This window comes from Lingula anatina, chromosome 7 (genome assembly GCF_051362555.1).
Source record: "Lingula anatina isolate TDL-2025a chromosome 7, LinAna3.0, whole genome shotgun sequence".
Taxonomy (NCBI): domain Eukaryota; kingdom Metazoa; phylum Brachiopoda; class Lingulata; order Lingulida; family Lingulidae; genus Lingula; species Lingula anatina.
In genome coordinates this window covers 18,609,736-18,632,282 of record NC_141773.1, presented here as the reverse complement: position 1 = coordinate 18,632,282, position 22,547 = coordinate 18,609,736, and the positions used below count along the sequence as shown (strand labels likewise).

Here is a 22,547-nt window from a genome sequence, read left to right as displayed (position 1 = left end):
CAGCTCATGATACATTAAAAATGCACCTATAAGCCACTTTATTTTCACTCTAAATTCAGAGTGAATGAGTTTTCTTGAAATTATTTTAGATGATTTACATATTGGTTTTAGACTCGAATCATGTTGTGAATCTAACCTTCCTGGGTAAAGATATGTTGGAGAAATTTGACGAGGAATACAGAGCTGATGAAAAGGTATGATTATTTAATTGCATGAGTTTTTTTTTTTTTTCTAATGTGTATATATTTGGTTTGCATCCAAGGAAATATATATTTAAATTTGTTGTATTCATTCTTTAGAAAAGCTCCATGCTTTGTAAATGAACAAAATGAAATTTGGAGGAAAACACATTTAGTCATCCAATTTTGATTATTACTTTTTGCCCCGCTAGCTCATGTATGTGAATTGCATTTTGGTTAGTTTGAAAATATCGTAAAGTTTGCGGAATTAAATGCGTCAGTCCAGGGATTAACAATTTAAGTAATTATTATTTTATTAATTTCTTTTTTGTAGAAAAGCAAAGATACTAAAAATCTTGGTAATTTAGCTTTCTCCATGGGCAAATTCAAGGGTGCAATTGCACATTACACCAAAGGTATAGCAATCAGGTGAGGACATGATTACCTTTTTTTATAATCAACAGAATGTGCAGCACATTACTTATATTGCTTTAATAAAATTTTTAAAAATTGTGTATTCACTTTGATAGTCAAAATTTGCACAAACTTATTATAAAACTGGTGTAAATTTTTCAATCTGAATTCTTGAAGGAAAATCTATGTGTTGTCAAATGATATCTCAACAATGGCTTCATGGAGTGCATTGTTATCATGAGGGGATTCCCCTTAATGTGGAAATTCCAAATGGCTATTTGTGAACTCTTGTGGTGCCCTACTTGTCCTTAGTCAATGGATTATATCATTATATCTATTTAAGTGTTTATTTTAAGAGAGATAAAAGGTTCCACGTGCCATTGTACATGTTATAGACCTCCAAAATAGAGAGAGAGAGAGAGAGAACAGACATGGGGAAACTACCTGTTCCTGGGGTCATGATTGCTTAAAACTAAAGAGGATATTCAAAATGTTTGATATTGCAGACAGTTCCTCTGGGCTGGCAAGGTTTAAATAAAAATATAATACATAATATTAAATGAGTCAAGATATAAGCAAGATATAAAACTATATTTCATACATACAGTGACATAATGTTTGGTTGCTATTCTAGCCCCTACAGTCACATTTTATATGGAAACCGTGCTCAAGCCTATCTCAAGACTCAACAATATAGGTAAGCGTCTTTTCAGCTTTTTTTTTTTTTTTGTTCATGCCTGCAATAGCAGTTTCTTCTAAACATGTCGTTCCTCTGTCAGCTGTTTAATATTAAACATCTTGAAACTTAAAATGTTCAATGTATTCCTGAATGCTTCATTGTTTGATGAAAGCATTGTTTTTGAAATGGCAAGGTTTTAGCTGTAGTAGGGCTCAGTTTTGATTTTATAGTGACTCTAGATTAAATTCCATTTGTACACACGGTATACCTACATGTCTTGTAATATTTATCACATTCATCTAATATTTTAGAATATATTAAAATATATAGGTGGGAAATAGAAGTGAGTGCTCTTAAAAGTTTATGTACTCAATGTAAATTGAAAGGGGAGTTTATTAAAAAATGTGTTTAGATTTTTTTAGTGAATCGGCATTCATAAATAAATGTATAATGCAAACACTAAACTCATACTACTGCCATGCACACTTACACATATGAAGATGCACATAATAAATTGATATTTTGTGTTGCAGCACATGAGCACATAAGAGACCAATATTATGAATAATACAGAAAAATTTGATTGAATGAATTGCATGTGTTATTCATTGTTTATTTATATAATAAGTAGAAGAGTGTATTAACATCTGATGTCACAGAATGATGTACATATAGAGGATTGATAATTAAAATCATGCTACTGGTAATTATGTGAGTTTAACTTCAAGTTACAAGTTATACGTAGGTCATGCTCAAGTAAAAGTCTGAATTCAAATGGTAATTTGAAAAGAAATATGAAAAATTGTTATACATTTTAATTGCTCATCAGTTTCATCAAATGTAAAAATAAATTGACGTGATTGGTGAGAAAAATTGATGGCGCCATGCTCCCTTCCTGTTTTCCGTCTTCCCAGCATGCTGAAGAGAAAGTTTACCCATTTTTTACACCAATAAATGTGACAACAGGATTAATTAATGCTTTCTCCTGCTACTAGACAAGCACACATCGAATGTTTTTGATTCAGTTATTAGCCCTAATTGACCTCAACTTGACTGATAAGTTATATTCTGTACTGTGTGTTGTTTATATTTAATTTTTTTCTGTTATATCATATATGTACAAAGTACACTATCAGGAAAAAGATGCTGTATTGGAAAGATTATTTTTCACAGTGTGAATGTCAGGGGCTTTTAAGTCGTGACTGTTAAAGGATAAATGGAGAAGAACTATCCTTAAATTCACATGCCTGTTGCACCACAGCAACGCCTGAATGCCCAAACCAGTCTTATATATAATTTTATTATTCAGAGATAATCAAGGTTTAGCAAAGTAATAATAATTGTAAGTCGGTGTTAAACGCGCATTTTATATTTTCTTACAGTAATTAGCAGTGCCCACCATAGTATTATGTTTGCATGCCTTACACAAATCAGTAAATGTTAATTCTTCTATCATTTACATCATCATAAAAATTACATATTTTTGCTTGAATTTTTTTTTTTTTTTTTTCTTAAATAAAAGGAATGCAGTCTCAGATTTTCTAAGAGGGTTTAGTTATGCTGCCCAATAATTTTGAGAGATTTTTCCAGGTAGTACAATTATATGTCCGTTACAATTATTTCAATAATAACAAAAATAATTCAGGGGGTGGGGGTGTTACAGTTATGAGTTATAAATTGAATCTTGCCCTTCATTGTGACTTTTTAAAAACTTTATATGAAATATAAAGTCAAATCACAATTAGTATATTTCTGATAATACTAGCTCTACCCCAGCCTTCCTTCAGAGAGTTGCAGTGTAGTATTTTAATTTTTTATCAAGCCCAAGGAGGTTCAAAGCATATTCCACAGCCTTCAACTCCTTGTTTACAACTTAAAAGACACAGTGACCTAGTTTTGAAAGAGTCAAAACTAACCTGCAGATGCAGGGCTAGCTCAGCGCAGATGCGCTAGTTTCTGTCACTGACGACAAGGTCTTTGAAAGTTTGAGCATTTTAGTACACCCTTATTGTATGCACTTCTCCTATTATGATGCACCAGATATTGAGAGATAAAGCCAGGTTAGGAAAAATGTTTTGCATTCTAATATTAGGCTGAAAATACAGTGTGTTTATTGCTGTTGTAGTGCGTCCATGATCCAGTCTCACGACACATCACCTCAGCCTAAGAAAACAAAATAAATGGCCTTGACAACTTTGATTTAGAAAGTAGCAATAACAGTGTTACTGTCATCTGTACCATGCAATACATGATTGTATGATGTCATTGTTGATGTTTTGTTCTGTAAGGAGGGTGTGTGAGGGTGATATTTGTGGCAGGGTGAGGAGATACAATAGATTGCACTGGTGGAACGGATGTCATGAATTCTGTCGGGGGGCGGGGGGGGGGGTGTTATCTTAGATAGCCTACTAGTACTGAGAGGGGATGAAAAGTCAGCCACATCCTACCACAGAAAGAAAGAAATCAGCATGTATGAGTATGAATATATAGTTAATATATTTATGGTCCAGATTTATAAATAGCATCAACTCAGCTTTGATATATGTGGACAGGTGTTGCTTTGAATTTGCCATAGACTTGTTTCTTTGAATGAATGTGATGCTGAGATGGAAAATAAATGAGGCATTTGGAGTACTTCAATTCATGACCTAGATTTTGTTTAAGTACCTTTTCCAGTTGTGTAATTATTATTTACTTATAAGACTCATAGATGTCAGATTGGCAAAATTAATTACTTTATTCTCATTTATATTTTTTCTTTGCCATTAATTAAATTTATTATTATTATTTATTTTATTTTACTTTTTTTTTTTTTGAAAAACAAATCCCCTCTGAAAATATTTACAAAGTTGTCACTTAGACTTGCTGATCAGTATCCCTTATTTTTTGTTTGATCCAGGGAAGCTTTAAGCGATAGCAAAAGAGCCAGGATTTTAAAACCAGAATGGCCAAAGGTATGGACAGTATATAATCACAGTGACTATAATGGTAGTTTTCTTCAGTCAGATTCTAATATCAGAGATATTGCTCACTAATATAATGGTGTTTGTAAAGTCACATTCTCTGTTAAGAAGAAGGGCTACAGTGTTGATATAGCTGCTACCTGGTGTGTGTAGATTATGTTTCATATAAATAGAGGCAGCTAGACGTTGAGTACTCTCAACAGGCAAAGGCTACATCAACAACTGTAACCTCATTTTGATGATATAGTAATAGATATTTTGTAAAACTACTTTAAGCATGCATTGTGAAATAGCAATCAGAATGACTATACTACTACTAATAATAATGTTAATTGGCAACTAAAGGTGGATGTTACATGTTAAATTACAGTAAAATGGTTATTCTATGAAAAACATATAAGACATGAAAAAAATTTAATACATTTTAAAAGACATTTTAAAGACATTTTCATTTTCAAGAACTGCATTAAAAGTGAATTTTTGGATGTGTTTGGTTAAATCGTAAAATTACTGAAAAATTGACAATGCCCAGGGTATAAAATCCCAGAGAAGTTCCTTGTCAAAGAAAAGTCATAATTGATATTATAATTCTGCTGTAGATGTACAGTAAACATCAATGTAATAAATACCCCAGAATCCCTGTTTTATCCATGCTACCATGGTGATGAATGTAATGATATTTAAGTTTCCTCTCCCAATGTCAGGGTCACTACCGCTATGCCCAGTCGCTGTACGAGATGAATTTCAAAGACAAGGCCAAGGAGGCAAACACCCATGCCCTGACCATGTGTAAGAGTTTAGGAGCGCCCGAGGCTGACATTAAAGATTTAGAGACACAGCAAGAGCGCTTTAACAATCCCACTGTTGAGTTAAAAGACACAGGTAATATTCTTCTGTTTTTTCTTCTGTTTTAAAGATTAAGTAAAATTTTTTTTAAAATTATTTTTAATGATGGCTTGATGTTGTTTTCAAGGTGGATAAAAAAGCGAAATTGAAAACTTCAAAAGAAATATAGTTTGTTGTGTGTAATGTAATGTTCAAGATAGGAAATATCTTGCAAGTTTTTTTCTAAGAGTTGCTAATTTGTTGCAAGTATGTTATCTGTTTGAATAAAGAACATCATAGCGATTTAAAAGTTTATTTATTCATTTTTTTTTTACTTTTTTAATGTTTATAATATTATTCAGATGTTCAGAAAAAAGAAGAAGATGGCAATGACAGGTAGGAATATGTAACTGATAAAACCATAAAAGGACATATCAGATTTATGTTAAATTATTTAATTTTCAGTATGAAAGTCTCAGGGTTACTCATATGGGCATGGAAATAGACAGAAATGCATCAAAAAAGAAACTATTTTTTATTTGACCAGTACATATATACAGTTGAATTTGTAGTTGTGGTCACTCAGCTACTATGAGTTAATTATTTGAAAAACCCAGATATTTGAAGCAAAGGTTCACTTTTTAGACAGAACAGTATGTATGTATGTTTGTCTGTATCTGTCCATGTATTCATTCGGTCAGAATGTTTGTTCAAATTCAAATTGCCTTACTTAGCAGTGAGATTAATATCCTGTTTTCATTCAGCGAGAGTGATGTCCCTGACCTGACAGACCCGTCCTCTGGGGAGGAGTATTCCTCGGACTCTGAGACAGACGAGCTGCCGCCTGCCCTGGTCAGTCTGACCACTTCAGATGACTCACTCAGTGAAGGGTCAGCTGACGATGGCGAACAGGTGATTGTCTAATGTGGATTGTGATAATTTTTTTTCATTTCAGTATAACTAGTGATTGTGACTTTATACATGAAACTGTATTGTGTTCTTGTTTTATCTAATCCAAAGTGCATGTTTTACCCTCCCCCCCCCCAAAAAAAAAAAAAAAATATATATATATATATATATATATATATATATATATAAATGAAAGAAAAAACATAAAGCAGTTGCACATTTTCATCTTTTTCTTTGATATTAAGTTCAGAAATTTGGGGAGTTTTATAGGCTGGGAGAAAATAAGTTTATTTTAAGATACAGAAAAAACATTTGAAAATAAGCGAACTTTACAAGATTGTATACTGCTATGGCCAAATACTTAGCGAAAAAGATGCCTCATACAAAAACTACAATATGCACTTTTTTTGGGCAGAAATGGCCTAGACAGAGTTGCATTCAATGTCTTGTTCCTCATTTCAGTCTGATGCACCAGAGTTGGTGTCTGAGGAAGAGGATGACCCTGAGACCAAAGAGTACATTGAAAAAGTAAAGCAGAGATGTCTTAACTACAAGCAGCCAAAAGAGCCAGAGATGTCTCAGAGCATTTTAGATGAGGTAAGGGGGCAGACAGGGGAAGGGGGGGGGGGGGGTCTCAGAGTGCTAGAGATGAGGTAAGGGGGGAGGTCAGGCAGGTTAACAGGAGGGGGGTCTCAGAGTAATAGAGATGAAGTAAGGGGGTGAGGTTAAAGGGGAGGGGGTGTCTCAGAGTGCTGGAGATAAAGTAAGGGGGTGGGGTTAAAGGGGGAGGGGGTGTCTCAGAGTGCTAGAGATAAAGTAAAGGGATGGGGTTAAAGGGGGAGGGGGAGCATTCTAGATGAGGTAAGGGGGCAGACAGGGGAAGGGGGGGGTCTCAGAGTGCTAGAGATGAGGTAAGGGGGGAGGTCAGGCAGGTTAACAGGAGGGGTGTCTCAGAGTAATAGAGATGAAGTAAGGGGGTGGGGTTAAAGGGGGAGGGGGTGTCTCCGAGCAATAGAGATAAAGTAAAGGGGTGGGGTTAAAGGGGGAGGGGGTGTCTCAGAGTAATAGAGATAAAGTAAGGGGGTGGGGTTAAAGGGGGAGGGGGTGTCTCAGAGTAATAGAGATAAAGTAAAGAGGTGGGGTTAAAGGGGGAGGGGGTGTCTCAGAGTAATAGAGATGAAGTAAGGGGGTGGGGTTAAAGGGGGAGGGGGTGTCTCAGAGTGCTATAGATGAGGCAAGGGGGAGGTTGGTCAGGGTTAACGGGGGGGGGGGGGGGTAGAGTGCTGTGGATGAGGTAAGGAGGTGCTCAGTGCTGGGGTTCACAAAACAATTGTAGACCAGTGAATCTTGACTTTAAGATCTAAAATTTTGGTCTCCACCAATTAAGAATACATAAATCCATAATACTCCACTAAAATAAGGAAAATGTTAGTTTAAAAGTATTTATTTCTTTATTTTTGGATTTATTTATTTTGTGAAACAAAGTCATTACTTCATACATTCTCAGGATAAAGCTAGAAGAGAAGAAGAGAGGAAGAAGAAAGAGAAAAAGAAGAAGAAAAAGGAAGAAGAGCAGAAGAAAAAGGAAGAATCCAGAAGGAAGAAAAGGACCAAGAGAGGGGACAAGAACAAGACTGAAAACCAGGTAAAAATATAGATTTAGGTTTAAAGGCGACATTATAAAACTTCAGATGGAACCAATTTTACTTTTAACTATTACTTATACATATGGCACTGGTGATGAAAGTGGGTTATTTTTCATTATCTTTTTGTAACCTATTCTAAAAACTTTCTGCATGTACCATACCTTTACCTGTAAGTAAGATAGCCACGAAAAAAAAATTGGAGCAGAAATGGCTATTGACTGAACTCTCTAACTTATCACCAGGAAGTAATGAAATGTTTATTATGTCCTTTAAGGATGGAGCAAATCCCCCTATGCAGCAGCCACCAAAATCGCCAGAAGATGTGCTTCGAGATGATTTTCAGTTTCTACAGAAGCAAGGCACCACTGCCCTGATGGACGAAAGAAGTCGCCACGCCCTCCACGACTTTCAGAAATGTTTGGAGATGGTGCATGACCATGGGTCAAAGGTACTCACAATTTGATAAATATCTAACATTTTTTTAATGTTTTCATTAACCTGGTAAGATTCCTTGTACAAAAAGATGGGCTATTACCATTAGGAAGAGTAATTTGCTGTCACTGTTTCATACAGTGTAGATAGGAAACTTATTTTTGAATAGGTCTTGTTCATGGCTGGTTAGTAATGCAGCCAATATCATTTTAAAGTGAGACCTGCTTTAATTTATAAATTATCTGGATTTTGCTTTTGATTTGTTTGAGTTAAGAAATGTTTTTCTGCTACCCACGTTTGCAATAATGAGTTGTCTATGAGTGTTTTCTATTTTAAAAGCTATCATAAAATGTGAACATCGAAGAAGATAATCACAGTATACTTTTAAATATATGGAACTTTCAGACATTTTTACTGGAAGAAATAGATTTGGCCTTGTTGAAGTACAGTTATGCCACAGCGTGTATAGAAACAGGCACATACAAGGTGAGCATACTGTTGTGTAAGCAAAGTTTTTTTAATAAGTGTAATCTTTATTTATATATTGCGATGGGAAGTTTGACATTAAAAAAATTTTTTTTAGGGCCGAGTTCAAAAATTAAGGGAACTGTCAAAGTCTATGTTATTTCTGTACTGTTTTTGAACTTGTAATTTTGATAAACTTACTGAACTTAAACTATATTTCATTTTTTCTGTACGTTGATTTAACAGAAAAAAATTAAAGAGATTGTAAGGATTTGTAAAAGAGAGGTGGGGGGGGGGGTTTTGCTAAATGGGCACTTGCACTTCAGCAGTTCTGCAATAGCTACAGTAGCTGATTATAATGTTTATAATAAGGTCTCAAAAGTCCCAATTTTCTTAAACCACAACTTCAGAATGTATGAAAATGATATGCATAATTCATAGTTGTGGAATAGTTTTGAATGGAATTAAATCCCTATGGTTTTTTCAAGTGAAGCTGTGTAACAGTTGTGGCTTACCTAAGGAAATTAGCACTTCATAGCAAATACTCCTATGTATAACCTTAAGTATGAAAAAGTCTTGCCCAGGTCCCAGACTCTGGCACTGCAGAGAGGTTTATACAGGAAAAGACAGATTGCAAAAATTATAAAATATTTTCTTCCTGAGGTTATAATAATTACCAGTCACAAAAAAGGAAATGTGACTTTTATCACCAGCTGGTGTTGTGTTTTTTTGTGTATTCCAGGAGATCTTAGAAGGGATAGACATGTATAACAGCATTCTCAAGGACCACCCCAGTTGTAGGTTTGTTTTGGCATACCTTGGTTTGGGAAAGGCACACATCAAACTCAACAGGTGAGGAGACTTTGTGAAACACAGGTTCTGGTGTTTTATAATTTTTTTTTTAAATAAAAAATTGGGAAAATTAAGTGATGGCTGTTGAGTGGGCGAAAATGGTAGTTGGTATCATATCCTGTTAATAAAGGTTTATGCATATCTATGAAGTTCAACCTTATTTATTGTACCACCAGCGTTAGCGCTGGCGGTACACATGGTTTCGGTCTCGTCCGGATCGTTCCGCCGGCTCCGCCGGCTCCGCCGGCTCCGCCGGCTCCGCCGGACGGCTACCGTTACCGCTTCTCCTCCTAGACGGTAAGGCCCCCCATACCCATCTCATGGATTTAGGTCACCTATAATCTCAACTCGTTCCACGTAAAATTTGGGCTTTGTCGGTATTGGGGTCTGGGTGTGGCACTCATTGCAATGCACCCTTGTCCAAAAATGGCAAAATTAAATGCTAATTATCTACCCTACGGAAGGAGTTACGGGAAAAATTTCTACAGACGGCTTTCCAAAAGTCATATGTGTAGATTTCAAATATACCCTCGGATTTGACCTTTGACCTTTACTTCAAGGTCAAATGGGCCAAAATTTTCAAAAAAATGAAATTTTTTACGAAAAAAAAATTTTTTGCCCTGTTATTCAGACACCACACAGACTTAACCAATAATATTATTGGAAAGTGTTACCCTTCAGGTCATCTTTCATCTCCGTGAATTTGGGGTCAATCGGTGCATTTTCACAGGAGTAGCGGCCATAAGATACCGAAACTGAAAACTGTCTCTAATTCGGGAACCGTTAATGCTAGAGACCCATTCTTTTTTGCATTTTGTAGAGCATGTAAAGCCCAACACTGGAGGTGGTCTCGGTTTTTTTGTATTCCATACGGTTTTCGAGTTACGCTGTATCAAAAAGTACATATTGGTGGTGAAAGGAAAATGTACGGAAGCCCACTGGTGCCATATGTAGAAAAAAAATTATCTCGAAATTTCGAGATACTATTTTGAAATTTGAACAAAAAAATTTACCACCAGCGTTAGCGCTGGCGGTACACATGGTTTCGGTCCCGTCCGGTCCGTTCCGCCGGCTCCGCCGCCATGTTACCGTTACCGCTTCTCCTCCTAGACGGTAAGGGCCCCCGTACCCATCTCATGGATTTAGGTCACCTATAATCTCAACTCGTTCCACGTAAAATTTGGGCTTTGTCGGTATTGGGGTCTGGGTGTGGCACTCATTGCAATGCACCCTTGTCTAAAAATGGCAAAATTAAATGCTAATTATCTACCCTACAGAAGGAGTTACGGGAAAAATTTCTATAGACGGCTTTCCAAAAGTCATATGTGTAGATTTCAAATATACCCTCGGATTTGACCTTTGACCTTTACTTCAAGGTCAAATGGGTCAAAATTTTCAAAAAAATGAAATTTTTTACGAAAAAAAAATTTTTTGCCCTGTTATTCAGACGCCACACAGACTTAACCAATAATATTATTGGAAAGTGTTACCCTTCAGGTCATCTTTCATCTCCGTGAATTTGGGGTCAATCGGTGCATTTTCACAGGAGTAGTGGCCATAAGATACCGAAACTGAAAACTGTCTCTAATTCGGGAACCGTTAATGCTAGAGACCCATTCTTTTTTGCATTTTGTAGAGCATGTAAAGCCCAACACTGGAGGTGGTCTCGGTTTTTTTGTATTCCATACGGTTTTCGAGTTACGCTGTATCAGAAAGTACATATTGGTGGTGAAAGGAAAATGTACGGAAGCCGACTGGTGCCATATGTAGAAAAAAAAATTATCTCGAAATTTCGAGATACTATTTTGAAATTTGAACAAAAAAAATTTTTATCTCGAAATTTCGAGATAGCATTTTGAAATTTGAACAAAAAAAAAATTATCTCGAAATTTCGAGATAGCATTTTGATATTTGAGCAAAAAAATTTATCTCGAAATTTCGAGATAGTATTTTGAAATTTGAACAAAAAAAATGCTATCTCGAAATTTCGAGATAATTTTTTTTTTCAACATATGGCACCAGTCGGCTTCCGTAAAAATGTGCAGTACGGTAATGGATAATAAATTTTGAACTCCGGAAAAATAAAACATAATGCTTGGCAAAGCAGACAACTTGTGGTCAAAAATGACATTATTTTATCAAATTTAAACTTCTGCAACTTCAGAGAACCTCCCATTTCAAGAACTTTGACCAAAATGACCTTTTCTTTATTTTAATTAATTTTTTCTGTAGGAAATTTATGGCACATTATGGTAACTCCAAAATTATAACATTTAGTCCCTTATATCTCCAAAACTGGCAGAGATAGGTCCATAGTTACTATTGAAGTTGAATAGGAAGTCATATACTGGCAATCTTACTGTGACCTTGACATTGACCTTTGACCTACTTTTCACCATGAACTGAACTTTGCAAATTTTGCTTCCCTTTTATCTCCAAAACTGGCAGAGATAGGTCCATAGTTACTATTGAAGTTGAATAGGAAGTCATATACTGGCAATCTTACTGTGACCTTGAAATTGACCTTTGACCTACTTATCACCATGAACTGAACTTTGCAAATTTTGCTTCCCTTTTATCTCCAAAACTGGCAGAGATAGGTCCATAGTTACTATTGAACTTGAATAGGAAGTCATATACTGGCAATTTTACTGTGACCTTGAAATTGACCTTTGACCTACTTTTCACCTTGAACTGAACTTTGCAAAATTTGCTTCCCTTTTATCTCCAAAACTGGCAGAGATAGGTCCATAGTTACTATTGAACTTGCATAGGAAGTCATATACTGGCAATTTTACTGTGACCTTGAAATTGACCTTTGACCTTCTTTTCACCATGAACTGAACTTTGCAAATTTTGCTTCCCTTTTATCTCCAAAACTGGCAGAGATAGGTCCATAGTTACTATTGAAGTTGAATAGGAAGTCATATACTGGCAATCTAAATGTGACCTTGAAATTGACCTTTGACCTACTTTTCACCATGAACTGAACTTTGCAAATTTTGCTTCCCTTTTATCTCCAAAACTGGCAGAGATAGGTCCATAGTTACTATTGAAGTTGAATAGGAAGTCATATACTGGCAATCTTACTGTGACCTTGAAATTGACCTTTGACCTACTTATCACCATGAACTGAACTTTGCAAATTTTGCTTCCCTTTTATCTCCAAAACTGGCAGAGATAGGTCCATAGTTACTATTGAACTTGAATAGGAAGTCATATACTGGCAATTTTACTGTGACCTTGAAATTGACCTTTGACCTACTTTTCACCTTGAACTGAACTTTGCAAAATTTGCTTCCCTTTTATCTCCAAAACTGGCAGAGATAGGTCCATAGTTACTATTGAACTTGCATAGGAAGTCATATACTGGCAATTTTACTGTGTCCTTGAAATTGACCTTTGACCTTCTTTTCACCATGAACTGAACTTTGCAAATTTTGCTTCCCTTTTATCTCCAAAACTGGCAGAGATAGGTCCATAGTTACTATTGAAGTTGAATAGGAAGTCATATACTGGCAATCTAAATGTGACCTTGAAATTGACCTTTGACATACTTTTCACCATGAACTGAACTTTGCAAATTTTGCTTCCCTTTTATCTCCAAAACTGGCAGAGATAGGTCCATAGTTACTATTGAAGTTGAATAGGAAGTCATATACTGGCAATCTTACTGTGACCTTGAAATTGACCTTTGACCTACTTTTCACCATGAACTGAACTTTGCAAATTTTGCTTCCCTTTTATCTCCAAAACTGGCAGAGATAGGTCCATAGTTACTATTGAAGTTGGATAGGAAGTCATATACTGGCAATTTACTGTGACCTTGAAAATGACCTTTGACCTACCTTACAATGAACTTAACTTTGATTGCACCATTTTTAGTTATATATATTTTTTGCATATTTTGAAAATTCTTGTTGATTGCATTTTTACAGCTTGTCAAGCACAAGACTGGTGGCTGCACCCCTTATTTTGTGTATGTGGGGGTCTATACGAATGCGCTTGCTCCAGCTGGTGGTACAATATTCGGAGGCGGTATCGCCTCTCTGATCCTCTAGTTTATTTATTTATTTATTTATTTATTTATTTATTTTGCTTGACAAAAATGAAAAAAAATCTTATTTATTCTAAGCTTATTGTGATTTTTACAAAGTTAAACCTTTAATAACAGTAAATCAGCCAAAGGTGGTGGTTTGATGTTGGTGGGGTGTAGAACTGCAGGCCAGTTGTCTCTGTATAAATGTTAACAAACCTTCCAATTAGTCCAAGTAGCTTATTCATTTGAGTTCATTCACATTTCAGGTATACTGAAGCCTTAGACCCACTGGGCAAGGGACTGGAAATGTCCACCAAGGTCTCAATGCAGAGTCTGACCTGGCCTGGGACCCCACTGAAGATTAACAACTCCAACAGAGCCAACATTCAGGTAAATAACTCACCTGTCAATAGAGTCAACATTCAGGTTAATACCTCACCTGTCAATAGAGCCAATATTCAGGTAAACAACTCACCTACCAACATTCAGGTAAACAACTCACCTGGCAATATTCAGGTAAACAACTCACCTGCCAACATTCAGGTAAACAACTCACCTGGCAACATTCAGGTAAACAATTCACCTGGCAACATTCAGGTAAACAACTCACCTGGCAACATTCAGGTAAACAGTGATTGCGAAAGCCGTCGGACCACGGCCATATGCCGGCAAAAGTTCTGTGGGCTGGAAAACCCTTTTAACTCATCGGCCCACATGTCCGACGGACTAAAGTCAGTTTCTTTAACAGACACCTCGCCTCATATTTGAATTTACCGTAAAGCTCTAAGTACGCACTATTCACAAGTAAAACTTTAACTTGCGCCATACTGGCGCGTTTTGTAATAAAGGTCTACGTACATTATGATGTCGCTTGAAGTGTGCGTAGCGATGGTGTGAGGGCTGACATGTGACCCGTTTCACGAAAAAATGTATCGAAACTGAAACAACTACAGGTCAATGAAAAACGTACTGCTCAAGACTCTGAAAACAGGCCGCTCAAACTGCTTACGACTGGCCACGCGCGGACCTCTGAGAACACCTAACTACACGTGCTAAGTAAACAAGTATGGCTTCCGTCGGACTGCATGTTGAGTAAACGATAAGTGAAATATTCATTTGCTTTTTAGATGGGTGCTCTTAACTAATTTTAACGGATATTTTAAGTCATATTGCGCCTTTAGCGGTGCTATATGTCAAAATGAGGGACAACATCATTTTCCATGCGGAAAATCCGCAATGGCACAGTCAGGGTGCAAAACTGTCCATTACAGTATATTCATCTAAACTTTAGTCTTAGATATTGAATAAAAATTCTTTTCAGACTCTGGCCCGTAGCCAGGGATGGTTCAGGGGCTTCGAAAGAACCGCCTCTTATGCTGACAAAAGGTCCACTCTTGGTAAAATTTGATCTAGGTACATGGCGTTTTTATGGAAAAAGACCCTCCCCCCCTTTTAAAATTGCTGGCTACGGGCCTGCTATGAGAGCAATAGCTTTATTTTACAATAAAAATGGGATTTGTCTACCTTTTCCATGTAGTGCAATTATTTGGCATAGTGCAATTATCAATTCTGAAGATTTTTCCATTAAGTACTGTACAATTTTTCAGACAGTATGTTTATTTTGGAAGATTTTTCCACACACTACAATTATTTAGGACTTCAGAGTAGTAGCATTAAGCCTTTTTTCATTGATTTTAATGATATAAAAAATATTGAAATACAATGAATTTTCTTTAAATAATTCACGGCACACATTTTTAAAAAATGGCACACTTTTTTTGACCAAGTGGGCCAAAATGGCCCGACCAGATTTTGACCCAGGACAATCCCTGCTAACAGACAAGCATTTTTCCAAGAGTGAAAATCTAAAAAAACGTTACAAAAGTTGGAAGCTCCACTTCTCTATGACTTATGTTTTAATTTAAGTCAAAAATTGGAATAAAATTTACAAAGGATACATGATCTTGTGTTAAAAGATTAGAAATTAAGATAGGCAACCCAGATGTAAAAAGGATAAAACTTAAATGCCAGAAAGCAACCAAAATGAAAGACGTTTAAACTTAAACCTTTAAACATCCTATTACATCTGGCCTGAAAATTAAAAAGCAACGATTTAAAATGCCAGACAATAATATTCATCAAAAATGAAGTGAAAATATACAGCTTGATTATTTTGTTGTGGGCCGGTAAAAAAAGGTGTGGGCTGACAAAATTAAATTTGCTCCAGCCCACATGTCTGGTAAGTTTTCAATCTCTTTCGCAATCACTGGGTAAACAACTCACCTGCCAACATTCAGGTAAACAACTCACCTGGCAACATTGGCCACTTTGTCACCAATGCTGGACTATACTCCATCAGGGTTTTTAATAATGATAATTATTATTATTATGATTATTATAAAGACCATATTGCTACACATCGTGAGAATTCAAAGTACATGGATTTCAGTTGTCTTGTTGGGACTAAAGGCCATTCCTTAATATGTACCATCACATAAGACAATGTGCAACCTGAATAATAAAAATCAGTAGTGGAGATGATGATGATGCTGATGACAAAATGATAATAATAATAGTGACAATAATATCTAAGTTAATAATTTTTGCAACTTTAAACAGATTGTACTATAGAATTTCTATAAATTAAAAGACTACTTAGAAGTGAATACCATAAGAATTCATAATTGTAATAATGATTGTAGGTTCTAGGTGAAATTATGTAAAAATTGAGAGTCATAGATATTGTCATTTATAGATAATAACCAAAAAGGTAAATTGCATTCTTACAAATGAAAAGTTGACAACAGTAATCAAAATCTGAAGACCTATTAGTTGTTCTGTTATAAAGCAATGCTTATATGCATTTTTCCCACTTAAACAGAATATGAATCTGTTAAAAATCCTTATTTCCCCCAAAATTAGGGTCCATTGTGCTTGTTAACTCATGGCCACTTATCTTTCAGGTTTGCAAGAGAAAATGTTGATAACATTTCAATTACTCCAATTAAGACAAAGAGAAACTTAATATTAGTCGAATATGTCAGCAAGCTAGACCAGCATTCTGCTTTGAGTTTTCTATTACTATATTAAGTTTTGATTTATATTTTCAGAAAGAGTTTGAGAACTTGATTCAGTTGTGCAGAAACCCCCCACAGCCAGATGCAATCTGTCGATACAAGAACTGTGATGATCACAAGATACACATCTATTTCTCCGATCCAGATTTTAAGGTAATTATTCAGTTTTTTTTGTATCAGCAGAAGTTCTTACAGATAATCTTCAAAATACAAGCAATTCAGAATGATGATAAAGCTATCATGATATATATATTTTTTATTTATTTAATTGATTTTTGATTTTTTTTCTCTATGCTTGAAATGAAAGGTCAGATGTTATTATTAGAACACCTACAATGTTCGATGTTTATAAGTCTGGCATGAGCTTTTTACACAACATCTTAGAGTTTTGAGATTTTTACTTGGAATCTTATTGGGCCTCCAGTGACCTTGGCCTTATGTGTTTGCATCAACCAGAGATAAAAAAGAAAAAACAAAAAACAAAGCTCTTTCTGTGAAATGATGCTTGCTTATATCTGTTTCATTTGTGCTTTATTTCTTGTCAAGTGTAAGACATACTCTCATATCAGCTGGTGGTACCTGTCTGGGAGGCGATCTCACCTCGTTGGTCTATTTTTAGTGCTTTAAGACAAGTGTCAGACAGACATACTTTCACATGGCTGGAAAATAATGTCTTTTAATGATATTCATTATTAAGGAATTGTGCAGGTCCTAATGTCTTGACTAGTCTCAGACATACGTCCACATGGCTGTAAAGTGGTGTTTCTTATGATATTCATTACTAAGGAATTGTGCAAGCTTTGTGTCTAGACAAGTCTCAGACAGACTTCCACATGGCTGGAAAGTTATGTTTTCTAATGATTTTCATTTCCAGGGAATTGTGCGGGCTTTATGTCTTGATAAGTGTCAGACAGACTTCCACATCAATTGTTGGAAGAGTCTTAAAACAGAATTGTCTCAGTCAGATAAGGTAGGTTATTAGTTTAGTAATTAATTTGTTAATTCCTCTGAAGCTCAAACACATTAGTTTGACTGATATTGTAATTGCTTTTCTAAGACAGTTTTGTGTACAGTGCTGTAGCAAATTTATGAATATATTCTTTGGTTTTCTTCGTCCACAAAAAAGACTTTTGCTTTTTACTTAAAGGTACATACGAACCGAGCATCGGTGGAGCATGGATTTCCAGTAACACATGTAAACCACTTCTGCTAGTTTCTTATGCGACTCAAATAAATTCCACATGCCAAGGGATAAACTGAATAGATCACTCGATCAGCCATGAAAGAGCTTTAGACTGCTCCTTTCTCTAAATTTTTGGTCGGAAATTTAACCTACTTTCATGACCTACTTTTCTGCCCCATTGACATACAGCATAGAATGCTAGCAGAAAAGTCCATTCAAACATCATTTTCGGGTAAAATCAAACAATGCATTTTGGTAATTCTCTTAGTTATACTAGAAACTATATGCTGGCATTTGGTCGGTTTTTGTGACAAATTGACTTTGTATACATCTTTAAAATGGAAAAGAGCAAAGGATGGGTATATAGATTAGTTTTCTAGTTCTTTGTATTGTGGGGAAAAAGAAAGAAAAAAGGAAGCATGTTGATATTTGACATCATCTGAATTCTTTGAATTTGTCAGTGTAATTGTATTATTACCTCCGCCAAGGAGGTTATGTTTTCACCCCTGTTTGTCTGTTTGCTTGTTTGTTTGTCTGTTTGTTTGTTTGTTTGTTTGTCATCAACATAACTCAAAACGTTATGGACCGATTTTGATGAAATTTTCAGGAACTGTCAGAAGTGGGCCAAGGAAGAGATGATTAGTTTTTGAAGGTGATCCGGATCAATAATCAATCAATAATCAATAATAATAAAAATTGCTGCCTTGGCGGAGGTCTGCGCTCTCAGAGTGCTTTTCTAGTTTTATTTATGTTTTTGCTCTCAGGATTTTATCAAGATGGCCTGTTTCACACCTGACTGTGAAGGGGTTTTGACTGAGGTACAGTTCTTTGATGAAGATGGACTTAAAAAGAAAGAAGTAAGTTTTGATGTAATTCATGGGTCTAAAAATGTAAATCCTTTCTTTACTAGAATTCTTCGTAATTTTTCACAGTTGGTTGTGAAAAAAGAATCATGACCAATGCACAGTATGGAGTGTTAATATTTATTAGCTAGAATTTAATGACTAGGTTTGACTGATAATTGGTAAAAGAACAGTGCTTCATAAATTTACACATACTTGAAGTGACTGCTAATTGCAATATTGCTCTCAGAAACAAAGCCAGAACGATTAGCATGATAAACAGAGGAAAGACAACACTTTATTACTCTGCATGTGATAATGCAATTGGTGTCTTTTTTTTCACGTGATTATTATGTTGTTAGTCAGACTTCAGAATTGTGATGAAAATTTTTTCATTGGTTATTTATATATCTATTTATTTTTGACATCTGTCACAAACAGTAAAACCTGTAACTAAGATTCATATGTGATGTTTTATTTGTGTCTTCAGTTAAATATCATATCACATGAGCATGAGAAGTAGGGTGTTAACATTTATTTTATTTTCTGGTACTGAAAAATCAGTGTGCAGTTCATCCCTAGGTTTAAATGAGGGCATGTCAAAGATAGGTATTTGATATATGATCTCTACCTGAACACAATATGTAACAAATATAGAGCTCACTGATTAGTATGATTATCAGAAAAAAAATCAATATGACAGTGAAACAAAATATATTGATCCAACTGATATGTAACACTGTCGTTCAGTCGATGGATATTTTTAGATGACACAAGCACAGTTGTATGGTTAAATTTCATGTTTTTCTCCAGCTTATGATAGAAGAAGAAGATCTCAATCGAATAAAGGAAAGTAGGCATGGGGGAAAGGGCAAGAAAATGAACCCTTCGTCATTAAGCCAGGAAGTGAATAGCAAAAAGAAACCTAGCAAAAAAGAGCTGCGAAAGCAAAAGAGACAAGATTTATCAAAGAAGTTGGAAGACGTACAGGAGGGAAGTACAAGTGCAAAAGTTAGCCCACGTGAAAGCAAGGACTTGAATTCTGATAATTCCATAATGCAAGAGTTGGAGATGTTGGAGAAAAAAGCAGAACATATTCACAAGGTAAATCTGCTTTTCGGAAACTTGATTTCTTAAAATCTTTTTACTTTGTAGATGAGATATGAAAAAGAAATAGCAGAACAGAAATGATAGGTTAGCAGTATAAATGGTGGAAAAGACAAAAGTTAATGTTCTTGTTTCAGTATTTTAAAAGACAGATCTATATTCTGAAGATCTAATTTTATAACTTGTTAATGCTGAGCAATTAAAAAGAATTATGAAGTATAATGCATTGTTTGATTGCAATCCATCTGTATTGATGTATTGTCTTGATGGAAACTTATAGATAGATATAAATTTTCTTTCTTGGTTTATTTTACATTTTCCTACTTAATATTGAGTTCATAATGTCAAAAATGAAGTAACTTTTTTTCCCGGGGCTAAAAAAATCAGAAATCAATATTTTTTTTAAATTAAATAAGGAAGTTCATTTACAGTACAGTGCATGGTTTAAGGTAGCTTTCAATATAATTTTTTATGCATTAAGTTTTGTTTTATATATGCTTAATGTCCAAATAGAAATTAGCTTGATATGTCACAGTTAACAGGCAAAATTGGTCACTTGAAAAATAAAACTAAACTATTATGTATGTAGGCAATATAAACATCACGCACAGCACTGGAATTCATATTTCACCAGTCGGTGTAATTCAAGGCCAGTTATTTAGCTGCGCATGTGATAGCCATAAGAATAAAAAACTGTTTCCCCCCTCCTATTTCAGAAGTTGTGGGCTCACTTCCCATGGTATATCAAAGACTCTTATAAAACTGTTACAACTAACCTGTTGACTCCAAACTTAGCACTCAGCATATAATATTATTGAGGTTTAAACGGGGGTACTGCTCCTAATTGACCTTCATCTACACTTTTTTTTTTTGTTATTTTCATTAAGACATCTAAACCTAGTAGTGCCACCAGTACTCCAAGACAGGAAGAAAACAAGTTGGATTTTGCTGGTGAGTGGTCATTATGCTTATTGTCACAGTTATAATCAGTGCGTCAATCTCATCCAATTTGCGTGTGTCTTCCTTTAAGTCGCGTCATCCAGGTAGAAGATTGAGACCTATGCTGAGTTGTTACTGTTGTGTTGTGATTACATTTCAGCATCAGGTTACGAATATTTGAATGATCCCAAAATAATATGGCAGTGGTTTTTAAGGATTTATCTTTTGTTTTTATGTGGGAATTGGTTTTCTTGAAATGAAAAAAATTATTTAATTTTAATTTTTTGGTGATCTGTAGTAGGACAGATAATGGCTGTGTGGTACAAATTTAAGAGTGTTCAGAGGGGAGGAGATTAGTGACATTGTCCTGAGGTGTAACTGTTCAATATAAAAATAGATGGCAGTTTTGATCAACTTTACTTATGTTATGCAGGGCCGTAGCCTCCGGGGGGGCAGGGGGGGCAGGTGCCCCCCCTGGGATTTAGAATTTTCCACACTGGGAGGGGGACACCCCCTCCCCCCTCGGGGGTTTCGCCCCCTCGTGTCCGCTTACTGCCCCCCCTGGCATTTTGCTCAGGCTACGGCCCTGTTATGAACTGATTCATTGTTTTTCCAGGAAAGCTTCCAGCGCAGGGAAGTGGAACAGTAACGCCACCTGTGGGAGATGTTAAACTTACAATGCTGAAGAGAGAAGATGAGGATGAGAGGGAAGAAATCACATATAAGGTACATGAAAACCAGTTTGTGCACCAAGTGAATTAACATGTTATATTTAAAAGCTTTGAAGGAAAACTGACAAGTGTTTGTTTAATGTTTCATATGTTAAATTGCCCAGCTTGAAAATGATGATTTTATTTACCTTTACAAGTCACTCTTCATTGTCTGTGATATATCATGTTTTTTTTTAATCCCCAACCTAGGCCTTTAAACAACAGAAGCATAAACAGAAAAAGAAAAAGGAGAAAAAGGTGATGAGTTTGGATGAGTTTCATGAGACTTCTACAACTATGTCTGCGGATGTTCCTGACCCAGATATAGATGGCACTGTAGACAGACAGATGCCAACAAAGTCTTTGACAATTGGAGGACTTGAGGATATTGATGATTTTGAAGTTTGGTGAGTGTTGGTAATTGATAATGCTCTGTCTTGGGGAGATTTCAGACTTTTGAAAATAGAATCCACTAAATATGCGACCAAAGTTTAAGTAGATTTTTGAGACTGATATATATTACCATTTTCATCATTTTTAGAGTTGAAGGTCATTGATTTTTTTGCCCTAAAATTGCTTTTAACAGTATCTGTGTTATGATGATTTCTGTCAGTAATAATTGCCTGGCTTAGTTCTAGAATGATACCTTGAACGTTAATCCCAGTAGACACAACAGAAAGGTTGACACAACTTGTAATTTACGGATATCCATTTGTTTTGAAATTCGTGTATTTTATTTATTTATTTATTTATTTATTTATTTATTTATTTATTTATTTATTTATTTTTTGTCATTGAATTGGAATGATGCGAGAATGTGCTAAACATGTATTCAACATAAGTATGAGCATGATTAATTATATCCCCTCCCCCCCCCCCTTTCCAAAAAGAAAAAAAATGGAGGTACTCATTCAGTAAGCTGATTGCACTCAGAAGGACCCCCCGCAGAGCTGGATCCATCCATATATGGTGATTGTGTTTATGGGAATAGTGTCATAGATAGTGAGTGGCTCTAGTGTTGCAGAGATATCTAACAACAGTCTGGTAGCCTACAGTAGACAGTATAGCCTAATCATATCATTATATGCCTTTTGTCATCTATTAGCATCCTGCTAATCATATCATTATATGCCTTTTGTCATCTATTAGCAGTTTCAAGCTGACACAACCACACTTAGAAATTTGTATTTTTGGGAAACAAAGAAGTGACCCCAATGCCCTTTCTGTCTGTCTGTCCGTCTGTCTGTCTGCCTGCCTGCCTGCCTGCCTGAGATGAGTAATTGTAA

The 22,547-nt window shown here is 35.5% G+C and overlaps 1 protein-coding gene across 7 annotated transcripts in view; it reads left to right on the top strand.

Annotated features, from left to right (window-relative positions):
* Window positions 1-22,547, top strand: part of LOC106161257 (uncharacterized) — a 43,111-nt gene that overhangs the window by 11,855 nt on the left and 8,709 nt on the right. For 5 of the 7 annotated variants that reach the window (XM_087017522.1, XM_087017524.1, XM_087017520.1 and 2 more), the window contains 21 exons: window positions 112-194; window positions 514-608; window positions 1,228-1,290; window positions 4,172-4,226; window positions 4,940-5,117; window positions 5,423-5,456; window positions 5,825-5,972; window positions 6,432-6,566; window positions 7,477-7,614; window positions 7,890-8,063; window positions 8,453-8,533; window positions 9,255-9,364; window positions 13,670-13,793; window positions 16,514-16,633; window positions 17,355-17,450; window positions 17,628-17,675; window positions 18,428-18,520; window positions 19,319-19,609; window positions 20,500-20,563; window positions 21,168-21,277; window positions 21,472-21,668. In XM_087017522.1, coding sequence (XP_086873648.1) covers window positions 112-194; window positions 514-608; window positions 1,228-1,290; window positions 4,172-4,226; window positions 4,940-5,117; window positions 5,423-5,456; window positions 5,825-5,972; window positions 6,432-6,566; window positions 7,477-7,614; window positions 7,890-8,063; window positions 8,453-8,533; window positions 9,255-9,364; window positions 13,670-13,793; window positions 16,514-16,633; window positions 17,355-17,450; window positions 17,628-17,675; window positions 18,428-18,520; window positions 19,319-19,609; window positions 20,500-20,563; window positions 21,168-21,277; window positions 21,472-21,668 — 2,437 coding nt within the window. Of the gene's footprint in view, window positions 1-111; window positions 195-513; window positions 609-1,227; window positions 1,291-3,181; window positions 3,333-4,171; window positions 4,227-4,939; window positions 5,118-5,422; window positions 5,457-5,824; window positions 5,973-6,431; window positions 6,567-7,476; window positions 7,615-7,889; window positions 8,064-8,452; window positions 8,534-9,254; window positions 9,365-13,669; window positions 13,794-16,513; window positions 16,634-17,354; window positions 17,451-17,627; window positions 17,676-18,427; window positions 18,521-19,318; window positions 19,610-20,499; window positions 20,564-21,167; window positions 21,278-21,471; window positions 21,669-22,547 lie in introns of those variants that run through there. The other 2 variants (XM_087017525.1, XM_087017526.1) reach the window with 2 other exon arrangements.